Below are 12,652 nucleotides of genomic sequence, written 5' to 3' on the forward strand. Positions count from 1 at the left end.
TTTAATAGTCGATTAGTCATCGATTAGTCGACTAATCGGTTTGAGTCATTTTTCATAGAAAAGTACTATAAATGTACCCCAAAATACTCTTACTGCAGCTTCTTACGTTCAAATATTGGCAGCTTTACACACTCTCCTGTGACAGTGAACTAAAACCCTTTGGCATGAGTAAGAAACAAGACATTAGATGACATCATTTTGGGGTTTGGGCGAGACAGACCGACGTTTTTCAACATTTTAACACGTTTTTCGATGAAATGATTAGTCGACTAATCAAAGAAATAATTGACAGATTAGTCGACAATGAAAATAATCGTTAGTGGCAGCCCTACATACTATATTATGACATTTTTGATGAAAAATTGACAACATACTGTACTATGACATTGTTGATGAAAAAAATCCCGGCATACTATACTATGACTTTTTTGATGAAAAATTGACAACATGCTATACTATGACGTATTTGATGAAAAAAAAAAAAGAATGACTTACTATGCTATGACGTTTTTGATGAAAAAATGACAACATACTATACTATGACTTTCGTTATGAAAAATTTATGACATACTATACTATGACTTTTTTTGAGGAAAAATACACGACAGACTATATTATGATGTTTTTGATGAAAAAATGATGACATACTATACTATGACTGTTTTGATGAAAAAAATCACGACATGCTATACTATGACGTTTTTGATGAAAAAATGACAACATACTATACTATGACTTTTCTGATCAAAAAATGACAACATACTATACTATAACTCTTGATGAAAAAAAATCACGACATACTATACTATGACTTTTTTGATGAAACATAAACGAAATACTATACTGTGACGTTTTTGATGAAAAAATGACAACATACCATACTATGACTTTTCTGATCAAAAAATGACAACATACTATACTATAACTCTTTTGATGAAAAAAAATCACGACATACTATACTATGACTTTTTTGATGAAAAAAATCATGACATGCTATACTGTGACTTTTTTTGAGGAAAAATAAACGACATACTATACTATGACTTTTTTGATGAAAAATTGACTACATAGTATACTATGACATTTTTGATGAAAAAATGACAACATAGTATACTATGACTTTTTTTGAGGAAAATAAACAACATACTAGACTGACGTTTTTGGTCAAAAAATGTCGACATATTATACTAGGACTTTTTTGAGGACAAATAAACGACATAGTATACTGTGACTTTTTTGATGAAAAATTGAAGACACACTATACTGTGACGTTTTTGGTCAAAAAATGTCGACATAATATACTATGACTTTTTTTGAGGAAAAATAAACAACATACTTTATGACGTTCTTGTTGAAAAAAGAATGACTTACTATGCTATAATGTTTTGATGAAAAAATGACAACATACTATACTATGACTTTCGTTATGAAAAATTTATGACATACTATACTATGACTTTTGTGATGAAAAAAATGATGACACGCTATAGTATGAAATTTTTGATTAAAAAATGTCCACATACTATACTAACAAGCCCGAAATATTTAACTTCCTTGTTACCTGTTTACAACAGGGACAGATTTATTGGAGCACCGTGGTTGAGGCATTGATGTGTTATTGTCAGTGCATCTTCACAAATCACTTCAACTGAGCACTGAATTACATCAGAGAAAAGTGTTATCTAATGCTCTGGCAGAGTGTGGACTGGCTTCCTGTGTCACTATATTCAAGTCATTTGACAATGTTGTCAGTGTGTATGTTCATCATGCCATTGGGCTTTCCGGCAGATGTTATCACCAGTGGATGAAGAAGTACTAAAGTCCAAGAAGCAATAATACGGTGTAGAAATACTCTGTGACAAGTAAAAGTACTGCATTCAAACTCTTACTTCCAGTAAAAGTACACCAGTATTAGCATCACAATATGCGTTAAATATCGAATGTAGAGATATTCAATTCATGATCATATACTGGTATTATGAGTTTATAATTATTGATGCATAAATGTATTTACTATGATGTTGCAGCTGGATAGTGCTGGGTATTTTAATACTTAAAAATACAATATACTTCATTCATATTTTGTGTTCATCTGAATCTGCAAAGCAACTAGTTAACTAAGGCTTTAAAACTGATGCAGTGGAGTAAAAAGTACAATATTCTGGTCTCAGTTTCCAGAGATGGAGCAATGATGCTGGGAACAGGGAGGCAGACAGTGAGTAGCCAATGTGGATGTGTCCCCTGAACCATCACCATGGAGTTGTCTCAGGAGTCAGCTCCAAATATGGCAAGTCTTGATAAGGCCAACAGCACCCTCTGGCTGTCATAACATACTCTTAAAAACTGTACCTCATGCAAAACTGACTTGGACACTGGGGGGAGATAGGACTCAAATCAAGTACATCTTGACTGTAACTATAACTTTGCCTCTACTTACAACAGGCATTTTGAGATGGCAGTTGAAATAGCATGCTCTTAATAATAATAATCCCGATCAATGGTTTTTACTCATATTACAACACTTTTAGTTATATTGCTCATTAGGATTTAGTTGTGACAGGCACCAGTTCAATAAAGACCAGACAGTTCAGTGGCATAACTCATTTATTATTGAATAAAAATTGGACATGGACACATGCAGACTAAAAACCAGTGTAACAAATTGACAACCCTAAAGTTTTTGAGCTCAAGTCTGCATCCCCTGCTGTGAAAAAAAACAAACAAAAAAACAAAACAAAGAAAAATCATGTCTATAACGAGTCAGCTCTTTTGAAACCGTACAAAACACAGCTTTAGCAACATACATCTGTCCAAAATAAAAGAAAAAAGAAACAAAAACCACTCACCCACCAGTCCCTTAATGTGCAAACATTGATCTTTCCTGAAGTATCGCTTTTATTTTACATTTATTCATTCCATCCTTCCACTGAGCAGTCCGCTTTTAAAAATCAAAGCGTTCACATTTTGTCAGCAGATATCGATCCGTCTTTACACTGTAAATAAGTTTCATTTTCCTAAAGTCCATAACTTTACATGTAAAACCAAGAACATAAGGGTAGGCTGGAGGGATGACAGTGATGTGAGGGGCGGAGGTATCATGGGAAACTGAAAAAAAAAAAAAAAACCCTATAGGTGGAGAGGACGACGACAACAGGTCTGGGACTGAAGTCACACTGCATTGGTGCCTTTCCTTGACCACTGATCATGACTGACCTGGGTGACAAAAGGCTAGTAAACCTACAAACAGTCCACTAAATGCTGGTAGATTCTGCAGCAGCCTGGGTTCCTCAGACACACATTCAATCTGTACTAACACAACATAAAACACCTCTGCCAAATATCAGCTACAGGTGTGCTGTTGTGTAAGTGAGAGCCAAAGCAATGAATATTCTATCACCAAGACATCTGTGCATGCAAACGCTATGTGTAGGACTCAGGCAATGTCAGTGTTTCCGTAAATGCCTCCAATGTCAAGGTTGTATTACAGTCTTTCATAGGGACAACAACTTCATAATAAAACTGTTTTGCTATTTGGCTTTGACCAAATAAATAAAAGGTTGAAGAGAATTAACATTCCTGTAAATCATATAGTTTAAATGGTGATTTTCATGATGCATATGAGAAACCCAGAAACCCAACTTTGTGGGCATGAGGCTGGTAATATGCCCAAAATACAATCAAAGAAGGCAGGTTCTCTGAATCGTGGCAGAGGTGCAGCTTTGGCTTTAACAGCTGCAGTTTGCTCAATACGTGGAGATTTTTGCAAGTTCTTGGTTGCAGCCCCCCCAAGACATGTCAGCAACGTCTTTTGAAATACTTGCAAGATGTGTCTGTTAACACGACTTCATTAAATAAACACACCAGGAGTTACACTGATATTTACTGACTTGACTGTATTCAACAGCTTCAGAGAACATGCCCAATCGGATTTTATTTTGAGTATACTGAAAATACTTGGGTGACTATCAGTCCTAGATCTTGCCTGTTGGTGTGCGTGCTGTCTCAGCGGCGGTGACGGCTATGTCCTGAGTGTCCGCTACTGCTGTGGTGTTTGCTCTTGTGGCTACGCTCCCTCTCTCTGTCCCTGTCATAGGACCGAGACCTCTCCCTCTCTCTCCTGTCTCCTCGGTGACTGCCTCCTCGCTCGTGTTTGTGTTTCTTTGTAGAAAGGTCAAAGGAACCGCGGTCTCTGTCTCTCTCACGCTCCCTCTCTCTGTCCCGGTCCCTGTCTACTTTGACTGGAGTGCGGGACCGGGACCGAGAGCGTGAGCGCTTCCTCTTGTGGCCAGATCCGCTTCCGCTGTTGCTGTGGCGCCCGCTGGGCTTGGAGTCGCTGTTGCCATGGTGGCTGGTCTTGGACTTGAGGTGGGGGAGGAGGGGTGAGGGCTGGTGTCGCCGAGGTGATGGACTGCGACTGTGTGAGCGAGAACGTGAGCGAGAACTGTAGGTCCCTGAGCGACTGCGTCTGCTGTTGTAACTGTGGAAACAAGAGAAATGAAGAAGATGAGAAATAGATTCCGCTAGTTTAACAAAAGTAAGAGACATTAATACATCCCTATTATATTCAAAGTTAAGAGTTAGACTATCATGTCAACACTTAGAGCAGTATACTATAATGTCTTTACATATCGTAAGTGATCTTACTGTCTGCGAGGGGAGCGAGATCTGGACCTGGAACGTGTTCTTGAACGAGATCGACTTCCGCTCCTGCTGTTCCTCCCAATCTTCACCTCTTTTCTCAAACTGGAAAAAAAATTGGCTTATGAAATTAAAAAGACAAGATTTGAAAAGATTAAAACCTTAATGAAGGCAAAAATATACATGTGGGGACGACTAACACTGAAATACAGTACAATACAATACGTTTCCTTCTCACCCATTGTGTGGACTTTTGTTGACTTGGGTCCGGCTGTCTGGCTCCTTCTTGACTGGTTTAATGGTCTGGGGGTTTGGGGATTTCTCCTCCACCTTCACCACATTTGGGGAGCAGGGCTTGGAGGCAGGAGAGAAGCCGCCCAGCGTGGACAGTGCAGGGGTACCGTCAGGGTTCAGGCCTTTAGCCTTCAGCTTGGCCTCTGCCAAAAACGTCTTCCTCCGCTCTACCTCCCTTTCCAGGTGATCATAGTTAGGCTGGGGAAGAATCACACTGAGTTTACACACAACACAGAGTACTGGCTCTGTGAGCCGGTAGGTTTATCAGACTGCTGTCAATAGGTTCATAGTGACAGCTGGTTTCCCTGAAGGTGTACAGCAATTAAGTCTATACCAGAGTTGTTTACAGCTTAGTAGACTGATGTTGTGGCACATTTACACGGGGTTTAGAAACACAGTGTCTGAAATTACTAATATAGTACTCTCTCAAAGAAAAAAGCCTACCTTCTTCCTGGTGTAGAGTCTAAGTGTGGTGATGCAGACCTCTTTCACGTCTTCCTCACTGGCTCCAAACAGCAGGTACCAATTAGGTCTGGATGGCAGGGGTATCTGGGAAAAACATTCACGTTAGTTTGAAACATTTGGAGGGACTACACTGTAAAGCTACAGAGGATGTGATGTAACCACACTTGGTGTGAAAACAAAACCAGCAAAATAAGAATTAATGGCAAGGTGAAAATGTGTTTTATCAAAACAGTTCCTCTTACCTGCAGGGCTCGGGCAGCGAGGAATATGCAGGCACAGGCAATAGTCTCGGCTTGGAATCTCACAAACACATTTGTCCTCAGCGTATCATTCATGTAGTTCCTATAGAGGCAAAAAGAACACATAGAAACAAAAACATAGCATCTTCTCTAAACAAAGCCACCTCTCACCCATTCCCACATCTTTTAAGACCTGTCACAGCTTTAACTGCAAGTTGTTACTGTAGGTCAGTAATATGAAACATTTCTCGTCTAAAATGCCAACTACTCACCAGGGCTTTAAAATTCTATTTTGTAATAAAGATTAAGATTATTAATCACTGATAATACCCTAGGAAAATCTTACTAATAGGAAATCTTCACCACCAAAAAACTTGTGGTGGGTGACTTCTAAACAAGCACCAACACTAACTGATGTGCTGAACAATCAGCTGCTGTGGATTTGACCATTAGAGGCACTGATGACATCAAATTAATCATGAGCCCTGATAGCTATAACAAAAGCAGTTACACATTCTTAAGTTACACAGTACTGAAGAGCGATATGCGTTTTTATCTGTTGAATTTAACTTTGTCCATTTCTCTCTGGGGCATCCATGGGAGTGCTGTATGTCACAGGTAAAGCATGAAGACACAAATGGGGGAGGGAAAAAAACTACTGAAGACCTGCCAAGACCATTTTTCCACACTATGACCTTATAGTGTAACTAGATTAAGACTAATGATGATTGAGACAATGACACATGCCTTGTAGGAGGGGAGGGGGGACATGCAGGCATGAGGATGCAACACATTCATCAAGAATGCAGTTGCCACTTTCAGATTGTTATATCTGAGGGACTAGGGAGGCACAGCATGTATGGTGGCATGCACAACAGCTAGATTTTGTAGTCAGTGTCATGTTGAGGTGATCAAATGATGCAGCATTGGTCTAATAGCAGCACAAAAGTTTGAACGTTCTGTGTCTGAGCCATAAGGACTGCAACCTTTAACGCTGATTGGAAGGTTAAAATACGTCAATGCTTTCCAGCCATCATTTGAAACGACCCCTGTAAGACCACTGATTGTACCCGTCTGCAACCCGATTCCCCTTTAACTATCTAAAAGACATTAGGTGGCAATCTATGCCTCACTACTTAGGCTGAGTGAAACCTCTGTGCACCAAAACAGATTATGTGTCAGTAGGTTGTCTGGGACAATGGACAAATTGGATTAGCCATGGGGAGAGCATTAGGAAAGACAAACTGGCCAGGATATGAATCAGGCAAGTACAGGGTGGTGTGAGCATCTATGTCCGTAAGAAACATAGAAGTCCTGAAGACACAAAAACATGTGATAACATGACATGATGGTAAGACCCCGATAAACTAACACTGATCCCATTAAGATTAATGTCAAAAGGAACTACAACCAGGGAAAACACTACAACTAATCACAAAGCAGTGAAATGTCCCCCTTTCTTTCTTTTTTTTTTTTTTAAGTGGTGACACTTCTCCAAATGCATACATTGTGTGTGTCAATTTCCACCCATTCAAATTGCATGTACTGGTCCACTGGGTGTTTGCCACAAGTACTTGTTGACAACCTGCCACACAGGGATTACTTCCAGTCTAACCTGCCTTCATCAAATGACCTGCCCTGCACTTTGGCAGGTCACTGTAAAACTGCTATGCCAACGCTACTACGGATAACACATGGCCGTTGGATTCTGACTGCTGCGTGGGTGAGACAGGTCCTTGGAGGCAAAACCGGATCAGCCTGTAAGATAGACACATGTCTGGACACCACGTCAGTTGGGGACAGGACAAAGTGTACTACTGAAAATATAAAAAAAATAGGCAGGTATACTGGTAAAAAAAAAAGTTATTCTGTTGTGGCTAAGTTTACTTCAATGCTAGATGCAAGTAAACTAGAAAAAAGAATATAAATGTATATGTTGCTACTTAGTAAATGGGCATTACAGTTGAAACCTTTGTAGCAAGACCAACAAATACAAATCCTTTTGGACACCCAAGAGAAAACAAGACGATGCTGGCTGTTGGGAAAGGCCCGCCCGCCCCCTTCAGTGAATCTCGGCATTGGGATTGGCTGTCAGGAGAGGGGCAGCCAGCCAATGGGGGGAGCTTCCTGAGGTCATGTGGTTGGAGGAGGCAGAGTTCAGAGGTTCTTTATGTGACTTACCAGCATGGACTACCCTTTAATCAAAGAGTAGAGAGAAAGGACAAAGTTAAACCAAGTTCTCTGGGCACTGCATATCAAACAGACTTTACAGCAAAGCCATGTAAGGGCAGACAAGAGAGTGAGACACGAAACAGGTTTGCAATAAAACAAATTGCTCCATCAGAAAAAAAAGAGGTGGAAGGGTTAAAATGGAGTGAGGGAACGTCGCGGTCAGACCTGGGCAAAATGTTCGTTGAATGCTTTTCAAATTTGTGCTTCAAAACATGAGGGGCACTTCCATATTACTTATCTGACAGGTGTTGCTTCCACATATGGGGGTGTCCCAAGATCCTAGCAGATAAATCAAGTGCTCTTCAAGTGATTCAACCATTTGAAACTCTTTCAACTTCATTTTTAGCCCAGGTCTGGTGGCACTTCTTGCAGACATGACACAGGTTGCTGCCGTGGGGGGTGGTCAGTAGGGAACTAGGAAGGAACTTACCAGGCGGTCTGGACCAGTGTCTGGTTCTTCTCACATTCCAGGACTTGAAGATACATGACGATAACCTGGAATCATAAAATGACTCAATGTTAAAAACACGGAAACACCACCAGGTGTGACACTGTTCAACCTCAAGCCTGTTCTGAGAAGTGAGACTAGTCAGCTAAAGCTGCTTCCTGTGTGGTTGCATCTGCACGAAGAATCAAACTAGTAGCTTCAATAGCTTAACGTCACTGTGCTACAGAATTTAAATAGTTATGAAAGTGGCTTTAACTCACCTTGTGAGGATGCTTGACATGCACACAGAAGCCCAGCTCCTTCAGGACCCGCCGTTCTGCTTTGATGACTTGGTTTTTGGTATTTATGTAGTTCTGATCAAGTATCAATGAACTTGGAGTCCTGGTTTATAAAGGAATCAAAATAAAATAATGTTTCCCCCTTTCGAAATAAATAATGAATGAAAGTGCCCTTTGGTTTCTTGTACTCTTTTTTTCCGTTTCAACCAACTCAAAGCAACAGGTCTAACTGTTAGCATGCCTGACAGTTTGCTGGGGTTTGTGGGCTCCTGTGGTTCCAGTGAAAGCAAATGGGATTTGTAGACAGCTCTTGACCTCATTCACCCTGTGTCATAGCTTTAACAGAAATATCAACTCATACCGTCAGTCACATCACTACATCACCACACAGAAACATTTCCCTCTACAAGCATGAACTGTGAACTAAAAAGACAAAACAACTACAATGAGTCACAAGTAATTCACACCTATTCTCATGTACTGCATACATCAGTGTAATTAATACTGTTAACTAAGCCAAACCAAAAAAAATACTCAATTTATACTAAAATATAACAGGATATCCAGATTCAAACAAGAAAAGTTCAGTGAAAATGCATTTTTCTCTGTCCTATGACTACATTTTGCTGTCACAGCAAACCAAATGATATACCGACCTAAATAAATGAAATATGAAATATTCTGTTGCAAACACCATATTATTTTAGATACTACTGATGCAGACAAACAGATCTACAAACGGCAGTTTTCTAGCAATCATTACAATGCCTCACCTATTTAAAATCAAAAGCATGGATTACATGCATTCCGAACTGTAAATGTTTACACACTGTGTTAGCCTTCCTATTGTAACCTGACAGCCTCCTTCTTTATATACCATTTACTATTTATGATCTACATCACAACAGATTTAACAGAACTTGATAAATCAGACTGACTTCCTTCTACCACTTCCAGCACGTATGAGTAGTGATTCAGCATTTAAACAGAACCAACAACCAACAACTCACTTCTGTATTTTGAGGTCTTAAATCAGAAACATCTAAATGTGAATATTGTCATGCCATAAACCACATGCATGGTAAAAAAAAAACCTATCAGTGTGATATCTGGAGCTAAATATGTCCAAATCCAAATCTAATGAACAAACTTGTGACAGGTGCATCACAGTTACTGGTACATTTACTTGAATGCCGACTCAAATTAACTACAGACGATGCCAAACTATCAAAAGCTACAGTGCATGCACTGACCCTAAACAAAAACTTAACTTGCTTGGACTACAACTATCCAATTATTATCCTAACTTCAACAATCAAGGTGATATATTTATTAAAGCCATGGGTAACAGTTGGTGAATGGGGTTTTACTCTTGAAGCACAAACAAAATGCATGGTGAGGAGCAGTCAGTAAAGGAGACAACATTACCCAATGGTCCACAGATATACGGACAGATACCCAAAGCTTAAGATTGAACCACAGGAGTCCTCAAGGCGCCCCGGGGGCCAAGGACCTTCGGCCAACCTGTCATCCCCGATCCCAGTGCCCCACGGTGGCTCAGACCACGGGCGTCTCCCACAGGAGGGGGTGGGGTGGCCCTGGGGGTGGAGAGACCCCCTTGCATCATGGTTGTCATGCCGACTGCTTCATCTTACGTACCATTCCACATCACCCAGGCTTTGGTAAATGTAGCTGGTCGCTGTTAGTTGGTTGCAAGGGAAAAAAGAAGCCAAGTTAATACCAAGGTTTATAGTATTAACATGAACAGATTTCTATGAAGACAAGGGCACAAGCAAAGAAAGCGCTGGTGCCTTGTCCTCATGCTTATAATGCATACCATTTTTTTACAGTGAGTTTGTTGAGATTTAAATTTCAGTGTAATGTCAAACTCAGATGTTATATGTAGACAATTACACTGCTGAAACTACCAGTGAAGCGGAAACTGAAAAGTTTTAAAATGGTTTAGAGTACATGGATAAACAGAAGAGCACTTTCACAGCAAAAACAGATTGACATCATACAACATTATATTGAATAAAACAAAAAACAATGCAATGCAACATGTTCCATACAACAAAAATTATCATTTACTGTTTCCCAAAAGAGAAAACTGGATTCAAATGCGATACTTACTTTTTGCCTCTGATCTGTCTCAGATGGTGAAACACATTGATGACGTCTCGTATTCGTCTCGGGGCTTCCTCAATCTTGGAGGCCAAGTTGATGCAAGCCATGGCAACAATCTGGAGAGAAGATAATTGAAGCAGAAAGTGGGAAGAAAGAGTTCAATAACCTAAAATGTACAGCCAGAGATAAAAAGTATGTGACCAGTAAATTTGAATTAACATTAATTTAAGAGACCTAAATGTCAACCATCAATAGGTTTTGTTATATCTAGCCTGTTGATACTGTTTCGGCTACAATTTTAATATCTGTGAGAAAACTGGTTGTTGTGCGAGATGCTTTATATCTGTCAGCAGCACTGCGTTAATACAACATGATACATGACTTTTGTATCATAACGTCAGTTCATCACATTGTCCATATGACACAAGTGTGATGGAAGATTTATTTATATATTTGCGACTTCTGGAGACCAGCACTTTAATTTTGCTTTCTCAGTCCATCTCATACAATCAATTAAGACAGACTTATTACGTTACTGAGCTTAATTCCAATTAGACTGTAAGCCCTGACCAGCTACCCAACCACCATTTTGATTTTCAAAAAAAGTTTTAATAGTGTCTTTGATAAGTCATTACTTGAATACTTTAAGAAATGTACATCTATAGAACATTAATATACCAAACAAATTAAATATTGTCAATGTACTTTTTGGTTTTTGATTTGTTCCGTATTGATATCCAGTATGTTCCCTCTTTGTCTTACAGTAGTTCAAGAAACTCGACGTATCGACAATATGGCTGCCACGAACGTAACCATAACGTTATGCTATGCTAACATTATCAGCGGCGTGACAATGAGGTTTTTCTCAACAGCTGACTTACCTCAAAACTGTGCTTCACAAAGGACTTGGAGTAGAAAAAACGATGGAAGAGCACCTGCCCCGTTGCCATTGCCACCTGCCCAGACAAAATACAGAGCATGACGTTAGTACTTTGTCTTGTATAAGCCGGCCTAACCTTGCACAATGGACCGCCGCCATTTTGACTAACACCACGCCAACGTTGAAGAGCTAACATTAGCAAACAGCTAACAACCAGGCCGTGTCGCGAGGACCGGAACAAACACGACTCATCTTGTGCTTGTTGTGAATAAAACACACACCGACATTATAATATAAGGGAAGTGAGTTTATTTGAGAGGACTAACCTGTGGTAACCGGAGAAGAATGCCCGCCGACTGAATCAGTTCACATCCAAGGATGCGAAGGTCGGTCTCTGTGTTCAGGTCGAGGCCGTCGAGCATCGACGGCGTCGGGGAAAGCCTTTCCTCCGGTATGAGCGAGTTGTCGATCGTAAGGTACACTTCCGAATAAACTTTGTCACCAATGAGAATGCCATCGTTGTTTGTGGACGCGTTGGAGGATACAGAGAGAGGACCTGCGGCCATCTTCACCCGAAAAACGGCGATTATCAGCAAACAGCTACGGCTCAGCCAGCTTCGACGGAACGACGGCGGAGCAGGGTGAATGACAAAGTATGTGACGTACCATCCTGTCGTCACGCAAACGTTTGTGCGCATCCGCGGTGGTAAAATAGTCCCTCAATTAAAGATAAAATAAAAGCCCCTCAATAACAAAAATTAAATCTTTTTCCCTAAATGTTCACAAACCGTAGTAGAATGTAATATGTATTAAAAACTCTCACTGTTAATTAATCGGTCACCTATTTACCCGTTCTTATTTTTGTTTTTTTTTATATTACCAGTATAGAGGTTTTAATCGTACACTCTGACAAAGTTCTCACGTATTAGACAAATAAATAATTTATAGACAGACCTGAGAAACAATAATGTCTCCTTTGTTTTCTCATGCCTCCTTCAATAACTCCACTTGAGCTCAGTTTTCCCCAGGTGACCAGTATTTTAGATGACAA

General features: G+C 40.0%; 1 protein-coding gene across 1 annotated transcript; it reads right to left on the reverse strand.

The window, feature by feature from the left end:
- Nucleotides 1-2,586: 2,586 nt before the first annotated feature.
- On the reverse strand, nucleotides 2,587-12,314 carry ccnl1a (cyclin L1a). The gene is made up of 10 exons (XM_033630832.2): nucleotides 11,928-12,314; nucleotides 11,603-11,677; nucleotides 10,728-10,837; nucleotides 8,577-8,697; nucleotides 8,299-8,363; nucleotides 5,640-5,739; nucleotides 5,377-5,481; nucleotides 4,877-5,130; nucleotides 4,645-4,743; nucleotides 2,587-4,477 (listed from the first exon to the last, which is right to left on the reverse strand). The coding sequence occupies exons 1-10, from the start codon at nucleotides 12,297-12,299 to the stop codon at nucleotides 4,003-4,005; spliced, it is 1,776 nt and encodes a 591-aa protein (XP_033486723.2). The 5' UTR covers nucleotides 12,300-12,314; the 3' UTR covers nucleotides 2,587-4,002.
- Nucleotides 12,315-12,652: the final 338 nt, after the last annotated feature.

The sequence above is a fragment of the Epinephelus lanceolatus genome, chromosome 4, assembly GCF_041903045.1.
Source record: "Epinephelus lanceolatus isolate andai-2023 chromosome 4, ASM4190304v1, whole genome shotgun sequence".
Taxonomy (NCBI): domain Eukaryota; kingdom Metazoa; phylum Chordata; class Actinopteri; order Perciformes; family Serranidae; genus Epinephelus; species Epinephelus lanceolatus.